The 27,867-nt window shown below is 38.9% G+C and overlaps 1 protein-coding gene across 1 annotated transcript in view; it reads right to left on the bottom strand.

The window, feature by feature from the left end:
* The window catches only part of PARD3 (par-3 family cell polarity regulator), a gene marked incomplete at its 5' end in the record, with an annotated part of 308,728 nt that overhangs the window by 176,590 nt on the left and 104,271 nt on the right, over window positions 1-27,867 (bottom strand). Inside the window, 4 exons of the mRNA XM_009647030.2 lie at window positions 9,548-9,718; window positions 10,195-10,383; window positions 22,662-22,700; window positions 26,582-26,710. Coding sequence (XP_009645325.1) covers window positions 9,548-9,718; window positions 10,195-10,383; window positions 22,662-22,700; window positions 26,582-26,710 — 528 coding nt within the window. The remainder of the gene's footprint in view (window positions 1-9,547; window positions 9,719-10,194; window positions 10,384-22,661; window positions 22,701-26,581; window positions 26,711-27,867) is intronic.

A 27,867-nucleotide genomic window follows, 5' to 3' on the forward strand; every position in this document is an offset into this window, starting at 1 on the left:
CAAGATATTGAGCATGCTGCAAACTCTTTGAAGCCACTGGGAACCAGGCATGCTTATTCCACAGGACCGGTCTCTAAACGAGCACGAGAGGAGTAGTTCAGTCTCGGGAATTACAATAACAAGCAACATGTTTGTTGTTATTTTTTTTTCTTTAAACAGCTGCCCATTATTAATCACACCACCCGCAATCCCCAGATGACTAAGAAATGTATGCTATGAAAGATTTTTAAAAATCTGCTTCAAGGGCTACAAAGCACTCAGCTGCAGTCTCCACAGCAGAGGCTTTGAAGTCAGCCCAATGGACTAACAACTTCTGACATTCGGGCGCTGGCGTAATGCCCGGTACACGGAGGGGTGGAGGTTTGCGAAACGCCGCATTACAAAGTCGAGGAGACCACGATCAGGAGGTCGCAGAGTCTGTAGAAATTATTATTTCTGTTCAAAGCCATCATCTGTTTAATATAAATGAGATATTTAATGAAGTTCCAAATTGTAGACTTATCTCTCCCAGTTTGATAAGCACTGGGGAGATTTACTGCATCGGAGGGTCAACACAATTACAATTGGAGGCACGTCAAGCTGCAGGAGAATAATAAATTTGCAGCGCAAGTGAATTAGACTCAATAAGGTTTAAATTGTGAAATGAGGATTTGTTTTATTAGTTTTTTTAAATTGCAGATTACAACTGACAGCTTTACTGAAAAGTAAATTAAACAATATTTGTAGCCTCTGTTATAAAGGAATCTAAGGCAAATTCAAAAAGAATAGAAATGTTAAATTCTGAAACTGTAAGGAAAAAAAGCACAGCAACATTAGACTGCTTGAGAGCTTAAACTTGCATGATAAAGGCATTAAATGATAAACTAACCTTTATTTCACTGCCTTTAAATAAGGTGTGAATATATCAAAGTGCTTTGGGATTTATTCTCCCAGTGCTACATTGATGACTTTATGTAACAAGTGTCCAGCTTTTAGTGAGCCATATCGCACAGTCCTCCTCCATGTGACAACCCATCAACTTTCAAACTCATTTGTAGGAAGGTCTCAAGAGATTTTCAGAAAGATACCGACAAGAAGAAAGCTCTGAATCAGAGAAATACATAGAGATTCACTCCTGGTAATTCAGTAAAGTACAGGGTAAATAAGAAATAGCAGGAGCTCTGTGTTTAGATGGCTGTGTTTTGTAAAATGAATCACATATTTTATCATTTTCATGGGGAAAACTTCTTCCATTTCTAATTAGCATCTCAAAAGATGGGTTTAAACAAAGGCATCGACAGCCAACTCCACAAATATTTTACAAAAGATACAACGCCATTTATAAAATAACAAAAATTAGACAGGAATTACACAACTGGCTTTCACAAAAAAAAAAAGATGTCTTTTCCTTACATTTTTATAAGAAAGTTTGTGTAAGAAAAAATACATTGAATTTGGAAGCTGTGCTGTGGGCAAGACAAAGAGACCAACAGTCCAAAGCAAGACTACAGTTCAAATAAAGACTTGTTCTTCCTTATGCATTTCTAAAAAAGAGCTCGACTTACACATTCCAGTTCCTTCCCTTAGCCGATATCAGCACTATCTGGTAAAATTTAATTTGATTAACTGATAAAGAGTAAGCAATATAAACAAAGATGTACGAATTCCTGACCATCATTAAAGGCCTGGCAAGGAAAGCAAGCTAGGCAGCAATGCGCCCCTATACTTCATATCAACAGCTGTTCTTGGTGTGGCAGTTCAGAGTCATGGCCCAGTTGAGGTTGGATGGAACCACTGGAGATTATCTAGTCCAACCTCTGCTCAAAGCTAGGTCAGCAAGAGCAGGTTGCCCAGTGCCTTGTCCAGTTGGGTTCTGAATATCTCCAAGGACAGAGACTCCACAACCTCTCTGGGCAACCTGTGCCAGTGGTTGACCACTCTCTCAGAAGAAAATTTTTTTCTTATGTTTAAAGAAATTTCTTGCATTGCAGTTTCTGCCTGTTGCTTCTTGTCCTGGCACTGGCCAGCCCTGAGAAGAGTCTGGATCGGTCATCTTTATTCCCCCCATCAGGTATTTATAGACACTGGTGAGATCCCACCGAGCCTTCTCTTCTCCAGACTGAAAAGAGAGTTTCCTCTCTGGGTTCTAGCACTGATCTATAATAAATAACCATATTCATAAAAATGCAATAAACCCTCACATGCTACAGATTGTCTATAGCTCCTTTTCTCTCCATTCTCTTAAAATAAAAATAGAAATAAGAATTTTTTTTTTTTTTAAGTAAAAGGTCTCTACCCTGGCCCTTTGTCATTCAGATAAGAACCAGCTGTTTGCTAAAGCACTGTCTGTACTAACTGGCCCAGCTGCTGCTTATCTAGATGATAAAAGGACAACTAATGCGGTCCTTTTTACTTAAACACCACCATCCATCCTATCTGATTTTATGCACATAAATATGAAAAAAGTTTATGCACAAGAACATTGCCAAAATATTCAAAGCATAAACATTTATTTTTTTTAAAGAAACAATAATCAGACTCCCCTTTTCCTTCAGAAAGTAAATTATCCAAATGCTGGCATGCAAGCATTATAGATTTTAAAGAAGTTAGTATACACATGTGCTACACATTACACTGCATCCAGCGTACTGAAGCTCTTTCTGTCACACAGAATTATTCTCCAGGCTTTCTTTTTCCTTTCTTATCTGTGTACTGTGGCTAAGATGTTCAACATGCTTTGGCTTCCTTTTTCAACAGAGATACTTTTACAATACTACTACCAATATTAGATAAGGTTTTCTTTGTTACCACCCAAGCTGGGATCCTGCTTTAGGGACAGACTTTGCAAGATGCAAAAATGTAGGTAAGCAGACAGTAAAAGGGTCAGGTTTGACTTCCATGCACAATCATGCACTAGTGACTATAAAATTAGTACAGTATTTCTAAGAAATACTGCGTTCTTGTTCTGACAATGTTAAAAGGAAAGCAGACGACAAAATATGTTTTCAGAATGGTGGGAGGGAACCCACACAGCTTTGCAAAATGTAGTTCCGATGATAAGTTAAGAGCTATGGAGAAGAACCTGGTCCAAGATGGAGCTTGTAAGTTGATAGCAAGACTAGAAAACAGATAAAGGAGAAAAAATAAGTCAAAATAAATGGGCACAGGTAGAAGGGCAGAACAGAAGACACAAGGTACTACAAAATAGAAAACCATTTACATACTTTCCCAAGAACTAACTTTTAAAAATATTTCTTGGGATGTTCACTGTTAGAAGTTTACCTAAGTACACTGAAAATCCTGCACCAAAAAGACCACCAGAGGCCTAAAAGGAGTCTATTAACAAGTCCTGTATTAAAGGCTCAGGTAAAATGTGCCACAATTAATAAAAAAACCCACCAATATGGCCCAAGAAATTGAGTGAAAGAAGGAAGAATGTAAGCAGCACCCTTCAGAGGATGCTCACGCTGAAGGTAGAAGGTTCACTAAGGACATCAGACATAGAAAGGTACACAGCGAACTAGTTGGACCCCTTGATGGCAAGAGTGAAAGGGTTACTGAGGGACAGGTCTGCAGGAGGGAAGCTCAATGATTTCTTTGCCTATCTTTACTGCTGAAGACATGAGGGAGATTTTCACACCTGACCCCATTCTTTGTAGAAAATAAGGAGCGAGAGCAGCCAGTATACACAGGAGCTTTAGACCAAATAGGTAGGTGAGAAGCTAACATGTCACCCAAGTTGGATGGCATTCTCCCAAAAGCCCTGAAGGAACTCAACCACAAAACTGCGTAACTGCTGGCCAAAACATTCAACATGCTGTTATGAATGGCCACGGTGCCAGAGGACTGGTGGTTGCCTATGTATCTAGAGGGGATCTTGGGAACTACAGACCAGGCATCTGACCTCCTTCTGGATAAAATGGTGGCATCTACAAAGAAGAGTAAGATCACTGCCCGTGACAGATGTGGGGCCATGGGGAAGGCAGACATCCATGGGGAAATCCCACATCACTGGGATGCTGGAGTTGCACAAAGGTGCTGAGTAGCTCTCCGAGCTCTCAGGGAATGAATCAGACATGACACACTTGCATTTTCAAAAAGCCTCTACCAAGGCTTCATAGCAAAGGCATTAAAGAAACTAAGTTTTCATAGGACTGGACTAAGTTTTCATTTTCTGGATTGAAATCTGGCTGCAGGATTTTAAACAAAGATCAATCTTCAGGGTGGAGAAGAGTCAGCTGTAGGCTCCCCCAGGATCAGGGCTGGGAACAGCTGGGGCTGACAAGCAGCTTTATCAATGAGAAGGGAGTGAACAGTGAAATCACCGTGTTTGGAGAAGATACTAAAGCCTTTTCAATAGTTAAATGAACTCCAGAAGGTCGTCACAAAACTAATCTAGCAAGAAAAGAAAAAAACCAAACCTGTCATATCAATGTCAAAGTAGGTAACTAAGTAATGCATGCAGAGAAAAGCTGATGCTGAATGTTTTTTACTTCCACACATACTGGAAAAAATAGATGTTTGCTTGTTTCCTTTCTTTTATAATAAAACCACTCATTTGAAAAGTCTCTCTCACTGATCTGTCTACCAGTCAATTTATTTAAATAGTTGGTGAGGTCCTTAGATGGTCTGGATTCACGACTGTTCCTCTGCTTTATGGTAAACTCCATTTTCAACAACCGCAGCAAAAATGAACAGGCATGCAGAAAGAAATCTGGGGATCTGCAAATCATTTGCAAAGCTTTTTTTTTTCAGGCAGGTTTAGCAAGATATTAATTCTGTCAAAAAAGAGATAGAAAAAAAAAACCCAACCTTGCAATCTCTCATTTTGAGGAAAATGGTGATGCTCTCTCTCTTAATGGCAGACAAGTGCTGCCTGCGTGTGACACGAGGGGAGTGCAGACGAGCAATCTCTGCCTCTAAGCTGTCCAGGTTGCAGGACCAAGAAGAGCAGGATTCCAAAAGTAACAATTACCTTTATTTTCTTGATTCAGCACATACCGCCGCCAGCTGCACGGATCTGCCTGACAGTCATGCCTAAGCGCTGCGTATGCATTATGGCCATACAGCCAGTGGGGGGGTTGCCCATACAGGCTGATCATAATAACAACACTAATTAACAGAACACGGCACAAGGAGCTCTAGTGTTTCTCCTTAAACCTTAGGCTCCTCGGTAATGAAAAAAATGTCAACCCTGAGTTAAAGATCCAAAAAGCTGATAGCCACATCTTCTGAAAACTGAGGTGTTAAATACTGGCCATATATGAATATCAAGTCACTACTATTGTTATTCTTCTCTTTTTTGCCACTGTCTGCACAACTCTGGAAACGTACCTTAAAGTCTTGCTGTGCTTATAAAGGAAAGTTGAAGAATCAACACACAGTGCTGATCACAGAGGGCAAGGCTGAAAGTTGAAAACACAGATTTGAACAGCATATTTAACTTCTCTGAAATGGGGAGAGGGAACCTTAGATCTACCCAAATCCCAAACTAAATGTTTTTGTTACACTAATCTAACAGCATCCATCAAATATTCACTGCGTGATTTTGTCTGGAGTGGCTGAGATATTAAACAAAGCTTTGCAAGGTTTGTAATGGTACAGCTTACAGAATTAACTGTATTACTGTACTACGTGCAGACGTAATGCAAACAGGAGAAAAACTCAGATACACACGTTTGGCTTGGAGTTCACTCATAACTACCACTCACTCCATGCTTATATCAATATTTACTACAAGATAATTCACTTGAAAACCTCTATCTTCTGGTGAGTCAATGAAAATCCTTTCTACAGGCTACTTTTCAGTTCAGAAAAACCACAACAGCACAAAACCACTTTTTACCTCCTGGGAAGTTTGTGGTCTCCTTTGAGTTTACAGTTATGCAAGAGCTGATGATGTAAACGATCTCCTCACTACCTCTTTGAAGACAAGATAATACTCTCATGGTGTTTGTGGACATTCTTATTGTTACTACAATTGCTTAGTCTGTAACATGAGAACTGGTGAAGCTATATGAGAATAACGCTGGCATGAAAAAGGAGTATCAGAGGTCACTTCACAAAGTTTTGAAATGGTTTCATGCTCCAGTTAAGTAGACTTTGACATTTTGAAGGCTAAGAAAGCTTTCTGACAAAGAAACAGCTCCTCTGCCGCAGATCAGAGGCAACTGTCCCTGCCCCTCTAAGCCCAGGACACCAGGGGTTGAGCTGTCCTCTCTTCTAGGCAGCAACCAAAATACAAAATGCACGTGAAAATTCTGGTCTGAACTGAAACACAGAGAAATGGCACTCTGCAGAACCATGCTGTCAAATGAATTCTGCCCCCCCTGCAATTCTTAGGGCTGATTATGAAAATGAGTATTAAAAGCAGAAGAACAGTATTCACACTACTAACTTTGTTAAAATCCAATTCAAACTCAATTTTAATGAAGAAAAAAGCAGACTGGGTTGTCTATCTATCTCAAAAGCACTCAGTTTGATTTTGAAAATGCAAAATGATTACTGGACTTGAAGCCAGGAATTTAAAAAAGGCGCTTTTTTTTTTGTTCTTTTTGCTGATGGTATTTTAACAGCCAGGTAGCAAATGTTTTTATCATCCAGACATTGAACATCATTCTTTTTTTGCACTGGCATTATCACCCCTTGTACAGATTCCCCTTCTGAGACCCTTGCAGGCTCTGTGGTACAGTGGGACTGACCACACCACTGTGGAATGGAGCAGAATGAGCCCTCCTGTTGGCGATGCACAAAAGGCAATATAAGCGAGCTCGTTTCACTTAACTGTAGCTCTGCAAGACTAACAAGAGTGTAAGCTATATTTTTGTCCCTAAAGTGGGCACATACAATGCTGAATCAACACAGGAAAGAAATCAGTTGAACAGAATCTTTTTTGTTGCTGCTGTTATTTTATGGTGACACCTTCAGAGAACCAAAAGAGAGAGAAAAGCATAGAAAACACCAGGGCACTACTTTCTCAAAAGGTAAACAATTCCTTTTGTCTTTACGAAAAAAAAGAGTAAAACTCCATTTCCGAGGAAAATGCTGGTAAAAGGTATGATTTATCAAGATAGGGTCTGCCCTTCTGATGCTTTTACTTCTAATCTGCAAGCTCCTGAATTTGCTGCCAGTCAGATGTCATTCATTTTTTGTTCTAATACTAAAAATCTTTGCTGAGACTGTATATTAGGCTGGTGGCAGCTACAAGAACATTCTAAGGGGACAGCTTGTGTGTCAGCACGTCCAAGCAATCTAAGTTGCTGAATTAAGCATAATATGGCTGAGGCTGCCAGATATGGCCAATGCCTGATGCTCCATGGGAAAGTGAACATCACTGCAACAGTCAGGCGCGCAGTGCTGCTCCCCAGCTGTGCCTCAGTCCACATACTCATTAACTAGGGGCTAAGGTGACTCGTATATGCTATTCATAGACTCACTTAGGTTGGAAAACACCCTGAAGATCATCAAGTCCAACCATAAACCTAACACTGCCAAGGGCACCACTAAACCACGTCCCTAAGTGCCACATCTACACAATACATAAATATTATCAATATTATATCTGATTAATCTATCTCAAGTTTAAATCAGTCCCATTCTTGAACAAGGAACTAGGGTTTAATTGCAAAATCCCATGAAAAAAAAAATTCTCTCTTCACTTTTCATTTTATTGAAGCCTGGACATTGCAAAACTTTCAGAAAACTGGCTTCTCGAATACTGCCAGCTCAGCAGGTAAACAGCTTTGTGTCCATGCAAGTTGCGCTTTCATCATATTAAAATATGCAAAAAATACTGACATCGTTATTTCCTTTGCATGAATGTGATGAAAGCAAACATTCCTGAGAAAAAATAGTTGCAAATATTATTTTGCAAAGATGATCACTACACCAGTAATTGCACACCATCACTTTCCCGAATTATTATGGCTCATCTCACTAGCTTATTAAGGAGCTGGGAAAATCCATAAAGAAATGGTAAAGTAGGCCCATCCTACTCCCTCTATGGATACATTTAGTGTATGTAAATCTGGTTCTAACATCAGTTGGAGCACATACACTGTAGACTGAGCTTTGCCATTTTTGCCATGTGATTTCTGCAAAACAAATTACTGAATGTTAAGCAGATGTAGGGCACCAAACTACTCTTGAATGAGAAAAAAAAAAATCTATGGGAATTAAGTAGCAATGTTTTTGGTTCATCACTGCTGGATTTTCTCCATCATGTTTACAAACACTGTCTTGGTACATTCGTTCTAGAAGATCTGTACTAAGAGAAGAGTACATCTGAAATTGAGTAAGAATAAGAAACAGTCTCCAAAGGACAATCTGTGCTGTCTGGAGTCCAAGTTCAGAATTATGGCTAGAACAGGACATCACCAAAAATCGGAAGGTCAGAATTCCTTCAACACCAAGTGAGAAACTGTGCATCCAAGCTGGCTTTCTACAGTGTGTATATATAAAAGTGTGTATGTGTATTAAAGCTGTGTATAAGCAGTTAATCAAGAGGAGCTTAATACTTTTAGAGACACTAGTGTCTTTTCAAACATGATTTTATAATACACTATGAACTGGAATTTTTTAAAGATCAATTTTATGCATTAAGAAATAAACCATTCCCTTTCCCCCTAGGCAAGATCAGCAGTACTCAACCAATTTATGCACATCATTTTTGAAGCATGATGCTCAAGAAATAACATTTCCGATAAGACCTTACCGGTGTTAACAAGAATGAAAGAATGACTTTTAGATGTGTTAAGAACAGATGCTTCCCTGACCCTCCATTCAACTGCACCCTATTTAACTCAGTGCATTTCTCCAATTTGTCAAAATCATTTTGAAGTCTAATTCAGTCCTCCACAGCATCTGCAGTCCTCAGCATCATGTGCCCACATATTTCTACTATATAGCTTTGTTTACATTAATCTAGAAGATAAACTATTAGAAATCATGAAAATGTTTCAAAACATCAACACATTAACACTCCAGTGGAGGAGACAGAAGCTGCAAATAATATCAGAAAAAGAATCACCACATCACCCCGAATTCAGTATTTCATATTTCCCTGCAATGAAGGGCAAGACAAAACGTATTTAAAATCCAAAATAACAGAATTATTTGCATCCTGTTTTGCAGAATCTTTACATGGAACTTTTAATTGCTTAGATAAAATATAAGAAGGAAATTTAAGAGCTCTACTCTTAATTAAAAAAACTGGAAGTGACACAGAAGCAAGTCAGTTAACACTAAGTCTATTATAAACGAAAGACTCAATAGACCTACATAAAAAACTCCATAGAACAAAAATCACATAAACAGTGGGATCCAATTACAAAATCAATAAAGTTTTATTCAGTGTTTCCTGTTATTCATTGATGAAAATACTCCAAAGAAAAACTTTATTGATCGGTAGTAAGGTTAGCATGTCTAACACTGAAATTCAGATCATTTTGTAATTCTCTCTTTCTTTGGCTTCTCAAATATAATTTTCCAGGTCTCAGAGGAAACATGACATCTCCTAAAACACAAATAGCTTAGAAAACTCCCAATCCTGATATCAAAAGCATATTACCTCATTGCATTTACTTATTCGTCTCGCCACGATAAGTTGAATCATTCCCCGTTTGTTTCCTTCGGTGGACATGGACCTCCTTAAAGTTTCCATAGCATCTTGATTTGTTTTGCCCAATAATGATTCTCCATTTACCGCTATTAGTTGATCATTCACTCGAAGCCTGCCATCCTGTAAAAGGGAGGATTATAGCTAGTTACATAAAACACACACAAAAGAAGTTTAGTCTGCTGAAGAGATGAAAACAACAAAAGAAAAATCATCAAACAACTATGCTTAGCCCTAATAGTTTATGGCCAAATGAACACTGGTATAATAGCTTCCATTGCAGCCACTGTAGGAAATGTCTATTCCAATTATAGATTTTCACTGCAAGCTATTATCATAACCTGTTTGCACAAATAGCGTACTAATTGAACTGTACCAGAGATCGCTTGTATCCTTCCCGAGAATCTATAAAGGCTGTTTAAATCCTGGAATGCGCAAACATGCGAATCTGAGTAGAAATCTAAACGTTACCTCTGATGTTGTAATTGGAAAAAGGTAGTTAAAAGAGCGATCTCATTCTTCTTGAATCTGCTTATTTTCAAAACAGCCTTATTATGGAAAACCGAGGAAGACAAAGGTACACAGATGTTCCCTCTCACCTTGGATGCTGCTCCACCGTTAATAATGGACTTGACGAAGATTCCTAAATCGGCATGGTTTTCTTTTGACCGGTTACCTTTGACGCTCACGCCAAGTCCAGCTGACCCCGAGTCATTCAGGGGAACTTCAAATGTCAGGAATTCCCTGGTGCCATCAGGTGTGAGGACAAGCTCCTCTTCTTCTGCTTTCTGTCGGGAAGATTAGCATGAAATTATAGAAGAGCATTTCTCTTTGGGAATTTTCTTCCCTCAACTATTAGCATTAAACCCCCCTGCTTTTAACTACAATGCCATGATATTTTCCACAGTAATTATTTGAAGAAACATGCACAAATAGTGGTTTTTCAATCACCTCCAGCTGATGCCTAGATTCAGAAATAACTTATGTTTGTGTCTAAGTGCTTCTCTGTCTAGTGAAATAATTGAATCAAGTGTCATTACTGAATGTGCCGTTAATACCAACTCACACGTAAGCTGCTATTTCATTAGCCAAAAGAGAGCCGTATCAGAAATATTTTCTTACTTGCAAACTTACAGAATTTTAAAATCATCATCATCATCTATGGTAGCTTTGCAGTCATGGGGAGAAGCTAAGTGCAAGCAAATTAAATTCAAAAATTACCCATTCACCTCATTTTGTTTAAAACTAGCTGTGTTAGGAAAACCAGAAAATGACACTGCTGAGATCTGCTGCAGCACACCTCTCTGCTACTGCCAGGCTTAGCATCACATCCAGCTCCGAGTGCCCATTTTCCCGTCTTTCCTGGCTCTGCCCTTCACCTCCCTCCTCTTACCCACATCTCTGGTTCTTCGCTGCCCTCCACACTCAGTTTTAGCCTGCTTGGGACAGTCCCAGGTTTTGAACACCAGGAATTATAGTCCTAGGCCTAGCAGTGTCCCTGGCAGGGAGCTGCTCAGTGACACCCTTCCAGGCATCCGAAAGCCATGCAATCGCAGGAGATCAGCCTCTCGCTTTGCCTCCCGCCGAGCTGGGGGTGGTGGCAGGCTGGGAGCAGAGGCCCTGGGGTGTCCCCACAGCGTGGTGGCATCTGTGGGGGCAGCAGGCGTGGGCACAGCACCCAGGAAAGAAAATGGTCGGGCCCTGAGGAGCAGTGCTGATGCACAAGAGGCTGCTGCTGAAAGGAGGAACAGGAGGGATGAGCTGTTCACCAGTCCTGTCCCTTGCAGTAGACATTGTCCACTTGTCTCTGACCATCTTTCAGTTGTAATAAAGTGGTTGTAACCACTTATGGTTATAACTTTATCAATTCAAGAAAAATGTCATGCCCCTAAAGGCAATTCTCTGCAGTGGGCCCAGTGTCTGGCCCCTGGAAGATGCTCATGAACCTCATGAACCCAGCTGTGCTGTTTTTTTCTCATCCACATGAAGGAGAAAGAGTAAGAGAACCAGAAGGTGCACAGTAATGTCCAACAGTTGGCAGTTCTTCTCTGGAAGAATTAATCTGGCCAATCTTTTGCCTAACCTTAGCAAATGCATCACCTCCCGTACTGACAGTGATTTTATACCAACTTTTCCCACGTCACTCTCATCTATTTGCAAAGCTCACTCCTCCTATTTTTCTCCTACTCCCAGATACTTGGAGCAGGACAAAACACATGAGAAGTTAACGTGCGCCTGCTGAGCCATCCCTATTTCTTAAGACCTGAGGAAATGCAAAGCTGACAGGCTCTTCTGAAATCCAAACACAGACTATGGCAAAGATGGATGTGAAAGCCATGTGGAGTACAGCAGACTGAGATGATCAATTTGGGCACAAGCATGCTAGTTGTGTCACCATTGACCTAGAAATGCAATGCAAAAATGTCACATGGGAAAGCAGTCAGACTGCTGAGAGAACCAGAACAGCCAAGGGAAGAAAACCAGGAGCTCTATCTTTTTCCACTTGGTTAAAAGCATGAACATTAATGTGTTCATCAGCCCTTTCCCTCGGATTAGACACTATTTGCTTGTCTCTAACCATCTTTTGTTTATAACAAAGCATAATGCTTCATCAATTAAAAAAAAAAAATAAATTAACACCTCCTATCCAAGTGCTACAGCTAAGCTGGCTCGCTTATGAATCCCATGATCTGGGTACATCTCTTGGCCATGCAAATCAGCACGATCTGTGCTAGCTGTCAGGAATAGAAAGGTGCACTGTGTCTGTGGAAAAAATACCGGATCTAAAAAATATTTCCCACATTTTGGGAAAATTACAACCCTAATTCTCTTGTTTGGGTCACAAAAGCACTAGTTACAGCATACATTTGCAGTGCATCTTTTCTCAAGTGGCTGCAGAATAAAACAATCTGAGACAGATGCATGTTACCTTTTAGTTTCTGTAACACTGGTCACTTTCATATTCCTTAATAAATTGTAGGAATAAAAGCTTGTGAGCCAAAAGGGAAATAAAGCCAAGGTAGGATGTATGGGTAATCCAAGGAAGTCCGTAAGCTTATTGGATTTTTCTTTACTGCTATTAATATAAATTTACAATCAACTTCCCCCCACCCAGTATTTTCTAATGTTCTAAAAAATGTGCCAAAACTTCTGCTGGCAGAAGCTAAACTGCTTCCCTGCACAGCCTATCCCCATCGGGTGCACTGCCATATGCCAAAGGGTCAACTGGAGAGAGCACCTCAGTAAGCATCCCCAAGGACTTGGCTAATGGCCTCTCCATTCAGTGAGACCAAAGAGCTGCATTATCAGCTCAGAGCTATTCCTAATTAAAGTCTTCTGCTTGCTTGTTTTCTACAGTCTTAAATAAGGAAAAGATCTACTGCTAATATTGGGCTACAGGTACCTATGCGTGGAGGTGATACTTAAGGCCTACCCCTGGAACAAACTCCTTCGCAGCTGCACACGAGTGAGTAGATCACGCATGTGAAAAAATGAGAAACTGTAGCTTCAGCACTGGAACAGAAGTAGCGAAGCCATGAGAAAATTGCTCAACTAATCTAAAGAAAAAATTACCATTACTGGGCTGAGGCTAAATTGCTTTAGGGACTTTATCAGGCATCCGCAGCTTTGTTCAACTAAGCTAGCTTGTTTCACCACCATACCTGTGTCCACAATGTTAGGGACACGAAAGACCTTTTGCCCTCTAGAATCTGTGTGTCATCTGTCAGTACCATATGCCTGAATGTAGATTTTAAAAAGAGAAAGAGATAGAGAGAACAATCGTTTCTTTTTTCATAAGAAAAACGTGGCTTTCAAGAAGAAGTGTACTGTTAAGATTCAAGAACTATGGATATCAAAGCACCGACTCTAACATTTATGCCACACTTACTATGTCTTACTATGTATGGTATATTGAATGCAACTTCCTATGTACAAACCTTGGAACAGAACTATATAGTGATCAGGACCATCTAAACATGTCATAAAGGAGCCATTCTCAAGAGAAATGAGCAGGATACCGTAATATTTTGAACCAAAGTTGTAAAAACAAAACCAACCAACCAAAAAATTGATCAAACCTCAGATTGGCCGAATGCTTTTGTTCCCCAAAGCCCTTTAGAGCAGAGGAACACTGCATGTACAGCAACTCTCCCCAACCAATTAAATACCAGCTATTACAAAAAGAAGTAAAATTTGCACTGAAACTGTGTTGAACATTAAGTATCTAAACGTAACAAACCATAGAAATCCCCTAATGCATCCATGAGACAGCATAAAAATGCACAAAAATCTAAAATGCAGCATTTAAAAATTTCAGCTGAGAACACAATCACTTCCTAATTGCAATAACTTCCATTTGATCTTGATATACTCCAAATTAACAGCTTCGCTATGTCAATCAAACACCTCAACACTATTTTCATGATTAGTTGATCTGTGGGAGAAATTTATTCCTTCATATGCTTTGACAGGCCAGCAGTAAACATGCAAGCAAAATTATGTACTGTGAGCCCTGAACAACAAAATTCAACTCCCTTAAGATTTTTCACACAGTACGTCCAAAACAATTAACAGCAGAACAATATTCTGTTCAGACAGAGTCTGCTGAAGAAAAGGTCATCTGAAATAACTTCAGCTGGATGAATGAAGCTGCTCAAGGATGTAATTTGTAATAAAAATTCGACTGGTGATAAAACGTGTAGGTGACTTTTTTTGCTTCAAATACATACTTAGCACCAATTTATGCTAAATGACTTCTGAGATAAGTTTTTCCACTTTTAAATATAACATAAATATATCATAAATTTAAAGATAAACTTCCTGACTAGAGCACATTTATGGCCGTGCTTCGATACGTACGCAAGTTAAAAAAAGCCACTGGATGAATAGGAGGGAAATTATTTTTCTCTTCTATGTAACATTGTTTTCTGATCTGATCATAAAACCTGATTTAATTTTATAAACACCATTAAAATGGACCTTGACACTAAAAGTGCAGTAAGTCTATTTTATCATGTTACTAGCAGCATCTCCTCCTTATCCTTTTATGTCTTAAGTACTATGAAGACATTTCTTGCTTAGGACTTCTTCCCTTTATAAAATCTCACCAGAGTTCAGCTGGTGAGTAAGCAGCATGCAATGAGTGAAAAAAAGAAACCTGACAGCAAAGAAAAATCTCCTCCCACCTAACGGGGGAAGCAATTTTCAATCAAGCTGGGACAAGCTGCCGAAGTGGCTCGCTGCAGCTACAAATCCGGCTGCACTCTCCCCAGCGAAGTTCATTCCCTTGCAAGCTGAGACATGCTGTCTTCTCCGCAGCTATTAAGTCACTGAAACCTGTCTGCAAGCTACTTCGTGATTATGTATAGAGAAAAGAAAGAAGCTAATCATGAGACTCCCAGCAAAAATCCAGTGCGCTCCTGTTTTCTTCCACTGAAGCAATTAATAAAGCTCTGTATCCCCACTCTTAGAGGGTAACCTGCATTTCCAAGTTATGAATATAACACACCTGAAAACGCTTACAGAGCTCCTGTATGCACATGCATATGCTTGTACATATACCAACACGCCCTTCTTATACGATGATGCAATTCACATGATAAATTATGTAACTATAGCCCAAACCCTACCTAACGCCTCCAACGACCCCATCTACACTATTCATTCTACCTGCTCCCAAATCCTGTTGTCTCCAGCCTTCTATCACAGCCCTAAGCTCGTTAGCCTCTGTTTAATTATTATTTTGTTAACCTATCAACCTTTTGCCTCACAAATGCATCTTCTCTCTTGTATTTGTCTCAAGTTCTTGGAAGATGAGTTTGAAGTCCCACAGACATTAAGAGCCCACCAGGTCTAGGAAGCGTAGGCTAGAAAAGTAAAAGGACTGGAATTTTCAAAATCCCAGGTTTAGTCATTTGGTTCCAATAATGGGGAATTCCAACCTAACATCACAGCCTTTTCCAGGCTATGTTCAATCTTTACAAGACTTTAATACAGAATTCATTGTTCTTTCTCTCAAGGCACCCGTGATACTAAGAAATCATAACTCCTATACATTGGGAAACCAATAAAGTTTGTCTGACTGTTAACATAACAAAACAGAATCCTTTTTTTAAAACATGCGGGATATATGCAAGAGAGAGGAGATTTCACTTAGCTATTGTACAAAAACATTCTTGACATCAGAGATGACTCAAATTGTTTTGTCCTTCAAGATAAACATAACTACAGCAGCTCTTTCAAATTTAAAACTGGACCTCCGGCAGAGAAAAGCCTGCCTACTGATCCAACAGTGACACGCACGCTCCAACCCAATTTCCTCCTGAAATACAGCAAGGCCTTTTATCTTTTTTCTTTTTTAATCAAACAATCATGCGTTGCATTACAGATTATAAGGGCCTAAAGTGTCTACTTACCTAGTTACAAAATGATATAGGGCTTAAGCCAACTAAACAACTGAAATTCTTACGCTTGCTTTCTTTTTCTAACTTTTCCTAGGTTAAGTATTTTAATATCTCCCATATGTTAGATAAACACTAATGAATCTTATTTGCACGTATACACTGAGACTCATTATTCATATTAGCTAAGTTAATATGTCACATCTGGCAAAGACTGTACTCTCGTTCAAATCAAACAGCAGCTGCTAAATATCAAAACCTAAATTTGAATTCTGAGATTTTATGGGAAATGTGGTCTGCTTTAATTTTAATCCCATCAAGGAAAACTTTTTTGCATATTATATGTGGATTAACTTTGGTACGTATTTATATGCAGAAATGCTAGCTCATGAAAATACTGCAAAACAGGCCCATTACATTTCCAGTTATGTCTATTCTAAGGATTTAATTTAATATAAAAAAACATGTTCCACATTCAAAAATGTCTTCAGTTTAATGTTTTTGATGGATTAAAAAATGGTTTAGGAAAAAATTAAATGTTTTCCAAAGCACAAAACTTCTAGCATGTGATTTTCATTTAGTATGAAAATCAAAGCTTTGCAAAAGCCCATGTTTAAGTACATCCACATGTTTGTTATTCATGTCTATAAGAAGGCCGTTGCTTGTCTATGCTAACATTATTCTCCCTAATGCTAACACTCTGATCTGGGCTGTCACAGAAACTGGTTTAAGCAGTTGAGATTCTACGTTTCAAATCAACTGATTGGACCACTAAGAGTATTTTGTTGGTTTTGCAGTTCAGAACTTCACACAGGGCCTTGTCTGTTGACATCACCATAAGGGTTGTCCTTTATTCAGGCCAACGTACTCTGTTCCAAACTGCTGCTCCTACTCAATCTTCTTGCTCCTACTGTATGTTCTGAAACAAATATGCAATTGTAATGCTAACCCCATTTCTTTACAAGATGCTTATCGTAGAGAAGTGAAAACCAAGGGATTAGGTACACAGCAGGTGTCTGCTCTGCCAAAGCTACAGCTCTCTGCACTATCCTTCATTCAAGAAAAACTTCAATGCCCAACACACTAATGACACAGCTCCCTAAACGTCTTTATACTTCTCTCACTGGCCTATTGGATGTGCCTTTGTAGAAATCCATGGCAAGAAGCACATTCCACATAAGGCCGTGTTCGTAGAGGGCACTTGGACCAACCTGCGCTTTACTCCTACTTCTGCTGCAGGCTTTCAGGAAACCACTTCATCTCACTATTCTCGCTGGACTTAGCAGCAAGGAAGAGTCAACACCAAGAGTCTAAAGCCAGCAGTGCAGTAAAACAAGCTTTGCACACAACCAGGGAGTTTTCAGAGCAGTAATGTGAACTTTGCACTCACGCAAATTAGGCCAAGTGTTTGAAGGAACCCAATAACCCTACTGCTTGTGCTAGCAGATGACCAACTAAAGGAGCTGGGGGCCTCTTTCAGTCTCACACCCTGTATCTGTTGCTTGAATTAAAAAATGCTTTACACAGTTGATTCTTATTATCCAAAATAACGTCATGTAGGTACGTAGGAAACAGTATAGTAATGGTGAATAATGATGTGCATACCAGTGTGGCTTCAGGATGACTCCAGAACAGTGGCACTGAGGCAACCTTATTACAGAACCGCAGTGGAGGCACACGTACATTGCCTTCCATGAAATTAGAAATTGGCCAGTAAGCATTATCAATGCAAGCTTTGAGAAAACAGCTAAAGCTGCCCTGCAGTGCTGCACGGAGCCAGCTTGGGTGTGCCACGTTGCAGCCCAGATAAAGCACCTGCAGATGACAGTCAAAACTATGAGCCTGAGGGTCAGTCTCAAGCACAGTGTTACACAGAAGTTCATGCAGATTATCATTGAATGTTCCAGGAAATTCAGACTACTCAAAGAGCATTCATAAACACAGTCACTCAACTGCTGTATTAATTATTCATTAGGAATTAATGTCTCAGCTGTCCTCATTAATGGCCCACAACATGCTATTCAATACTAGAGTATCTCCTATGGTAAAAGCCTGTAAACACAGCAGTATCCTGCAGAGGATCACACACTCGCTACCTCTTTCTTTCATATGGCCAGTGGTCTGTTTTTTGTGTCACAACTTTATTAAAAATATAATCTGAAACCACTCAAAATAGCACTAGAACAGGCTTTTAAAACATCGTAATCACCCTTGTGCCTCACACCATTAGAAGATAAAAAGGTATAAAAATAATCAGCACCAGTTATTTGCAGTATTCCTAAGCACCATGGAGGAAAAAACAGCATCAGCTTAATCATAAACCACTCCTGTTTTGATAAAATCATTCTGTATCTAATGATATTAGCACTGCTGGTGGTGTAGGCTGATATTAGTCAATGTATGATCTTGGCTCACTTTTTAGACATTTGGATCACCTGTTGCAGCAATGGAAATTGAGGAAGCTCTGACCTGTTCTCCAAAGAAGGTTCTGGGTGAAGGAAGAGTTGCATCAACTGAATGACACGAAGCTGCTATAAAAGCTGAAGTTCTATGTAAGAGCTAAATATGAAGCGGCAGGAACTTAACTTACAGCTTTTGAAGAACAGCTATAGATACGTACCCAGTGACTATGTATCTTGAAGCAATACAAACAGCTTTTCACCAGAAGTAAAAACCAGGCACACACTCAGAACACGACCATCTTAAAGCTCAAGACTGACAGTGCTTTTTTCCCCCAGATCAAGCTCCAAAAACTTTCCATCCATTAATCAATACAAAGTATGTCTTTCTAGGCATTTGCTAGTCTATCTCTCATATTCATAACATGAAAAGTTGCAAACAAAGTGTACAAAAATAATTATGCATTAGTGCTTACAAAATGCCTCTGACCACGGTGGTATCACCCCATCCCTATAGGTGATGAATTCTTGCATAAAAGATGTAGCTAGCTAATTTACTCAGAATTACACAGGCAAGTCTATGGCAAGAACCGCAACTGAAGCCAAAAATGCTGCTAGTTTTAGCCATGACATTATCCTTGGATTCTGAAAAAACACGGTGATCAAAATGAAATTTAGATAATAACAGGAGTATCAGATGTTTGAGTTCAGAAGAGAATAAAAAGCAATCCCATTTGCAATTTCTATCAGGGCTGCTAAACATTTATATATTGTTCCAACACACCAACCGCTCTTGTTATGGCACTGTTACGAATCCTGCACTCCGTAAAATTCATCACATTCTGCTCACTCACAGCAATTTGACAGAAAAACAAATGAGAACAGAAAACCAAAGCTTTCCCATGCTGCTGAGTGCAACAATCCTGAAATGAAATCCTGAATCCTACCTTTGAATCTCTCTCTACCAATAGACAACACTCCCTAGAAAATACTTACATATATGATAATTATTGTTTTTCTAGCATCATGCTTACATGAAAGTTAACTTGCCAGTTTGAATTCAGAAAACAAACAGTGAATTACAATTGTAAAAGCAAAATATTACTGAAACACTATTGACTTTCAAAGAGTATGAGAAAAAATTAATTGGCAGATGTTTTACATAGCATAATTAACAGTTCATTTCAATGCTCTGTAACAAGATTAAGATAATTATGCTTAGAAACAGAAATGTAATAATGATAAATTACTAGTTTTCATATTACGGTCAATCTCCTAACACTCCAAATAATCACCATGTTTAGAAATAGGTGCATCTGTTCCACGTTGTCATCAGCTACACAAATGGTACAAACTCATGGCTGGGTGGAACAATCTTTCAACTGCTACAGGAGATTTCCTTGCTTCAGGATTAAACGGGGCACATGTTCCGTTTGTCAGCAAAACAGAAGGTAAAAACAGCAGTACTGTTTTCACCAGGGCACAGTTACTGCATAGAAGCTGAAGCTGCATTAGCAATTTCCATTTCTTATGGATAACTGGAGAGCAAAGCTTAAATTCTGCAAGCTTAGCAAGTTACAAACACTCCTCATATGGAAGTTCAAGAATGAGAATATGAGAATCTGCATTCTGTGATGGTGTGCACAATACGAAGCCATATGCTTTCCTACATGGGTAGTAAGAAATAACGCTCTCAAGGATTCAGGCCACACATAAATTAAGAAAAAACTAATTCTCAAGGTGGTTTTTTTATTACCTCTATGAAGACTCTAACTACTGCATCCAAGTGCCCCAATATTAGTGTAAACCATTTCAAAGTAACAAGTCACATGAGTGTAACCCCTGAGTGTTAATAATGTGTTGATAAATTAGGCTTTATATTTTGGGGTACATTTTATTTCAGGCTTTCCACTTTCAAGGTGTTTTTTCTTTTTTAATTTCAAAGGTGCATTTTTCTTCTATTTCCCCATAAAGATGTAACAACAAAAAAAAAGCCAAACCACTTTGCCTTTCAATTAAAAACAGACTTGTATTTCACCTCTCTCTCATTTCTACAGCTTCATTGCTTTCGTCATGGTTTTTTTTGTTGTTTTTTCAGTTTGTTTTCTACTATCAAGTCCTTGACACTTGGAGACTAAAACCTCACAACTAACAGCACAAAGATCAGAGCAGGCACAGAAATAGAAATTGCAAGATTAGAAATCTCAAAGATCTGAAAAGTAGACAGAGGAGGAATTAATAGGGATTGAGGCAGAACCAAGGAGAATAAAGGAAAACAATGAAAAATACTTCAAAAAATAATAATTAAAAAAAAAAGTGTGACTGTATTATTAATGTGCAGCTGAGGAAAATTAGTTCTGTAGAACTGCAGTATCACACTTATCCAAAGCAAAGGAGATTGGAAGAAGGGAGGTAAGTGCAAAAGCATTGTACATTATAAATACCCACTGACACCTTTCACGTTTAGTCCATTTTTTATTCCCACCTTGGAGTAGGCAAATTTAAAGAGACCTATTGTTCCTACTATTGATCACTGTTGGTCTGAGCCTTCAAATAAATTATAAAAAAATCCCACCCCATAATAAACGAAAAACCCAAGACATTACGCAAAAAACATTTTTGTATTGACCAGCTTTCTAGCTTCATTCCCTCACTAACCAAATATGTCTCCACATGTTTCCCGATTCATTTCCTTATTTCCAAGGCTTGCTAGGGCTTCTGGTTGTGTTTTCAGAAATCCATAGTTACTCATACACTCCCTGTCCCCCTTGCATAATCCCCTGGTTAAGAAGCAATTTTAGCTCACGTCTATAGAGAACAAATCAGAGCTCCTTATTTGCTTTTGTTTTCTCCTTAGATGAAGTCAGGAAGTTGATCAGAAAAATTGTAGAGGAAGGATTTCACTATGGAATTTGGTACAAAACATTAACTTTGCAACAGATGAGCAACTGCTTTATATAAACACCCTATAGGCAACCTGCCTAATCTTAATGAGGTTTTGGGGCAGAATTTCAACACCTAAAGCCAGGACACTTTTATAAGGTTGCACCCACAAATTATTTTCAATTGTATTCAATTACAGGCAGAAATACTGTCCTGGGCTTTGATCTTTGAACTCCTTACATATCAGCAGTACGTGGTAAGAAACTATGAAGATAAAAACATACATGCACTAATGAGATGTACTAAAAAGATACTGCGAGGCATGTCTGAAACAATGATACACCCACAGTTTTGCAGAGCCCTTATGCAGATGACTTTCAAGCTAGAAGGACATCAAAAACCAGAGGGATAAAAGTGAATATTGCTACATTCAACCCAAACGCCCATGTTAGCAGCTACATTCCATTGGCCTGAAACATCAATAGTATCAACCAATGCACTCCAGACTATTTCACTGAGATGGCTCTTACATCTCTTTACCTAGTCCTGTCTTTCTTTTTATCCCAGACACTATCTCACCGTTGCCAGTAAGGCGTTCTGAATCATTTAGACAAGCTTTTTGTGTTTTTCAGCAACCTAGCTAATTTTGAATCCCAGCACGAATACTCCTAATTTCTCCATAATCCAATTTATTATTTAATTTTGAAATAGGTACCTAATTGAATGGAGCTTCTTGAAGTATATTTTAACTAAGATACAGTATACATTTATGGTAATATATTATTGTTATATCCTCTGTTAATATTTCTTAAAATAAACTTTTTATTTCAGTAAAACTTTTTACATATATTAGTATAATGTGTATTAACACTGATCCTGTTCCTCAATATACAGCCTCACTGACACACCACACACAAACCTGTTACAGCCTTCAAAGGGTTAAACTTGATACTACTTCCCTATAAATTCTTAAAAATAACTAACAGTGGTTTGCTATGAAGGTACAATTGAGACTTAAATCCAAACTGCCTAATTTCTGTGTTTGTATCTCAGGTTTCAATCACATAAGCATGATCTAAACAATTAGTTTCAACAAGTAACCCAAACTAACAATCTACTCTTATCATTCCAACTTTAGGCCTTTGGCAGTGTATAAAAGATGTAATTTCAAATAGTACTTGAATGTACATAATAATTGAATTGTATATAATATTCAAACAGTATTTGAAATTACATTAAAAACGCATTTAAAATGTAAAGCTAGAGAGAGCCATCTACAGTATATAAGGTGAAAGGAGGATCTGTGAAACTTTGATGGAGAAGTGCCATATCAATTTAAAAACATTTGGGAGTCTTCCAGTATGGAAAAGACAAAGCTCTTACCGTTTCCTTTGGAATTTGTGACTGGCTTTGTTCTGCATTCTAAAGGAAGTAAAAAAAATAAATAAGAACACGACTACATACGACATATACTATCTATCAGCAGGGGGATAAACAAAGAGCTCTAATTCTGACATGAAGTGGTCATGGAAGAATGAAGGGTGGTTGTCACACTCCCCGATTCAAATTTGTCTAAACAAGCACTAAATGAGGTGAACAAAAATAACCTCCAGTGATCTTAGGCCAGTGCACCTGACTTTATCTGGCTACGAGGGCGGTGGCTATCTGGCCAAGGACGGATCACAGCTGCTTGCACCATTTTCTGGCTGGTGGAACATTCTCGTTCAGGGATGTTCTCCCCTGGCCTTTTCCTTCTGCTTTGAAGGCTTCAAAGAATGACCTCAGCAGTCCAGATAAACCCTTGCAAATATTCTAAACAAGGACCTATTTTTTAAAACATCCATTCTCATTTTAACAAGGGATCCCTCTTTTGAGTGTGCTTGGATGAACCAGCACTGGATATCCCAGGACAGGAGGGTGCTTTCAGTCTACCACAGATGGATATACCTCACCTGTGTCTCAAGGCACATAAGGCAAACATACATCATTGGAAAACCTTTCTGTATCCCCTAACCAATTCTGGAAACACATGTAAGGAACTACTACTCTTCCAAGCCCACGTCCACCCATATTAAACCCCCCCTGAGTACCCAAGAGCCACCTTGCTGCTGGCTGGATGATCACTTTTGGGCTAACCAGCTATTTCTTTCCATTCAGCTGGGCCAAAATGAAATGCTAGGGTTTATTGGACGTTTTTGCTTTGGGCTGTTCTGCAGGAAATTCAAATGATTAAGCACAAAACTGTGGTGGTCAAGTAGTAACAAAAACATCCAGTTAGCTTTAACCTACAGCTAACAAGCAATAAGGAAAAAAAAGATGAAGGAGCCAACTAGCAGGAACATGTGAAGACCTACATGATCTATACTACCCCAATGGGCGTATTAACTTGTAGGGTAGAGGAGACTTAGCTCTGCCAGTCTCTGCTGACACTGAGAATTTAGCTCCGAAGCTAAATAACCCAAGTCAACCCTGCAGTGGATTCACCTAGTCAGTAGCAGGCTCTAAGAAACCCTTCACAGCAAGTTATCTTCGATTATGTGAGGTAACCACAGTACACCAGGAGCTCTACCGAACCAGAGAAATCCTCACTCCTTTCACAAAGGAAGGGAGCAGGGAGGGAAGATGTGTAAGAGGCAATCTGCCCCTCACACCAATGTGGACAAGCCCTAATACATTACCTATCTGGCACTGGGCTAACTCTGGAAGCGATAAAATGCCTGGTATTCTGCAGAAGCATAATCATTCTTCCAGATCTCACTGTTTAAAGTTGACTCCTGCCGATCTGGTGTTATTCCCTGCATCCACGTTTTACTCACTTTTACCATGATTTGTATAGAAGCTGCTGCACTGGAGGATGGTTCTCCACCGTACACACACCCCCTAACCTGACAACACAAACTACAAAGATCCCATACTAACCTATACAGGCTCAACTTAACATTCCCATAAGTTTTAGATACAGCTACACATTTTTGTAGCTCCCTTACAGACAGTAACGGCAACATACATCACAGACATTAAACTCCACAACTCTCCTGAAAGTTTATTATCTTCATTTCACTCATAAAGAAACCCAAGGATAAGTAACTTTTCAAAAGTCATTCAACAAGCCATAACTCAAACCATAAAGTCTAAACACCTCTTTTATTGGGATTACTATCTGTACAAACGTTGGCAAATATAACATGGTTTTAATACTGAGTGCTCCTCAGCAAGCAACAGCAAGTCCTGCGCTTTCTGAGATGGGTAATATCAAATAACATGATTTTATGCAGACGGTTTCTGAGACGCACCTCATTCAGTTAATATTTAAAGCATACAAATGTAGCAAGTATGACAGAAACAGGGGAAGGATGCAAAGACAAATTGTTCCTAAGTGGCCAGAGGAGGTTTGCATGTGAAAAAGATGTACTGACATGATTTCAGATCATTCCTCTCCCTCCTTCGGTATTAATTTTCTGGGGGGTTTTTTGTACATAAAGCTAGTAAATGACAATGAGAGGGGCTGGTTGAAAAGACTTTTTTTTTTCCTTTTAAGATTATTTCTTACCAGAGAAGAAAGAACAGCCCTTATGATGGGTTTTAGTTCAACAGCTTCCCCAGCAATTCCGCTCCTGCCCTTTGACAGCTGTCAGCAGAGCTCACCTAACATTTCTTCACGTCAAAATGCAAACAAACAAATCCTTATGCAACAGAGGATCATCACACACATGTACCATCAGATCCTCACAATATCATTTGTTCAGCTGGAGCTACGGAAACGTACACCAGTTCAGATCTGATCTCCGACTGCGTAGCGCAGAGCCCACCTACCTCCTGACACAGCCCAGACGAGATCTCGCTTCCCTACGCTGCTGTTTGCCAAAATAGCTGAGAGAGTATCGCCCGAGCAGAGCAGGGAGGCTACTGAGGTTGAACTCACTTAAAGGGGCTGCTTTGCTGTCATTTTTAAAACTAAATCAAGCATTACTAGGGTTAAATCTTTTCCATGCTCACATATCTCTGTTTACAAATAAACAAAATACCATGTTAAATTATGCATGATAATTTCCTCATTTTAATACAGAAATAATATACACAAAATTAAGACATTTTCTTACTTCTAAGTTTATTTAGAAAACTTAAAAAGCATTTGCATTCACCTTTATGTAAGATAGCAATACTGTGAAAATTACATCGTAGGAACTTATAAAGAGGTTGCTTTCACAGTTCCAGCAATAAGGTAGGGCATAGTATGATTTCAAATTGTTGATTTATCTTCATTTTATGACAATTTTCACTTCAGTACCTGAAGTCATGTTCCAAGAACATTAAGGTAAAAGTGTGGTTCATTTGTAACCTTTTCTGCCACTTTGACTTCCTAAGTTTAATTGTAGTTTTGAAAAGTAAAAGGTTAATGTTAAATGTCTTGAAATGGCCAAACAAAAACTCATTCTCCTTGCATTCAAAATAACACAAATCCAATAAAAAATTGAAGCAATCTATTAATCATACTAAATGTCACTTATATCTGTCTATCTTCTCATGGTAATGCAGCCAAATAAGTTATTTTTAAAGCTATATATAGCTATGATAATACAAATAATAAATAACTTCAGCAATTCAATTGAATACAGACAAAGTAAGACTGCTAAACTCACAGTCTACCTTTTCATAACAGAAATTATCTTGTATAATTATCAGAGAAATATCTGTATACACTATGCAAGTGGAGCACGTACAGTATGAAACATCATTTTATTTCCATTTCATGTAAATTCCTCAGAAACATCTTCTGAATTACCCTGATAAATTAATAACCGCAAGGTTTCCATTCCACAGAGATTGCATTTATATTCAAAAAAGGCTACTATTTCTTATATATTCCACTTTTTGATAGAAAGGTATTTACATATCCTATTTTGGCATAATATTATATGCTCTAAAGTATTTTAGTGAGCAGGTAGTGGGAAAAGTGACAGGCTTTCAAACATAGATTTGTCCATATGAAAGATATGAAATAATCTACTTGTCTGCATGCATCCAAATGAAGTCCACCTGATAGCTTCTTCTGTAATAAACATTCTCACTCAAAATGAAACTCTTACTTATACACTATTAACAAGTAATTAATTCCAATAGCAGATGTTGAAGATAATAAAAAACATTAACGTAAAACATTCTAAATAAAGCAAAACAGCTGTTTGGTTTTTTTTTTCTCATATTCAATGCTGGCCATGCATGTTTACTAGCAGGTGACTAGATCAAATCATTTTTGATTTCATACTCATCTAAATCTCTTAGCTGCTTTCTATTTTACGCACCAGTTCCCTTGGATGGAATGTTTCTTCCTGTCGAAAAATCAGAAGGCCGACGGTCCCTCCCATCTTGGTGCTTCGCAGCAAGGACACAACTTCCTCTTGAGTTTTTCCTGTTAAATCAACTCCATTTACCTGTGACAAAGGAAATATTAGAACTTGGTAAGACTCCAAAACAAGAAAAGCAGGAGAAACTCATACCAGAAGGTCATGTGAATCATATGGGGCAGTAATGAAAAACCCTCACTGAAGCAATCTGCTTATTGGCTCAGTATAGCGTCCATTTAATAGAACTAATTACACATGCATTCTTTATATACAAATACAAATAAGAAGCAAGACAGCATTATTTCCCTCCTCTTTAACAGGAACAGTATACTCCAGTATACTCTAAAGCCAACCAATTCCATCTACCAACATTTTTTACAGGAATTTCTGCATAAAAATTCTTTGGCAAAATCAATGTGTGATCCAAAACTGGTACTATTTCCACATGCCTTGGTGTTATATATATCTTGCAAATATATCTTGCACAATATATTGTGTCAAAAGTAGAAAACAATTTTTTTCCCCCCTCGAATAACTTTGGAGCAGTCACTCTTTATTTTGCCTTTGTTCAGTGGTCCAGTCCCTTGGCCTCCACGTACCGCTTCCAAGTACAGACAGGTATGGAACACATACAGGTACATTTCCCCCTCTACGAGCTATCCCGAGTAAGGGAGAAGCCAGAGAAAGACAGGGTATTCTCAGGCTTGCCTGTTCAGAAACATTTTGGAAACGTAAGGTGGATCATCTAACGGTGTTAAGCAAGAGAGCATGGTGCTCAGCAGAAGTCAGCAAATCATCTTTTTCCTTTCCCTCATAAGAGATCAGGGCTCACGCACTTGAGATACCGTAACTGTCATCTTAAATGCTTCTCAGTCCTCTTCTACCCCAGTCATCTGGGTTACCTTGAATTACGGTAATTACAGAGGGCTGTCCTCCAGCAACAATTCAAGCTGACTTTGCCAATTTTGCAGTAGAGTGAAGTTAGGGCACGGAGAGGCAGTTACAGTCTCAGCTGTACCTCCAGTGCTATTTGGCTCAGGGATGGTAATGAAGAGCTGTGGGTGGTAACACCTTATATCACTCCAGCTGGATTTGCAGGAAGATCTCTGCTGTGTGCCTATCTAAGAGAAATTTAATTCCCTTGAGGACATCCTCCCTTCAGGAGGGAAGTGGCCTTGATTCTCTGTAGGACTCTTATATCGCACCTTTAAGTTAATTCACTAAAGCTTCTAAGGGTTTTGTCT

This window comes from Egretta garzetta, unplaced genomic scaffold (genome assembly GCF_000687185.1).
Source record: "Egretta garzetta isolate BGI_Z169 unplaced genomic scaffold, ASM68718v1 scaffold369, whole genome shotgun sequence".
Taxonomy (NCBI): Eukaryota; Metazoa; Chordata; class Aves; order Pelecaniformes; family Ardeidae; genus Egretta; species Egretta garzetta.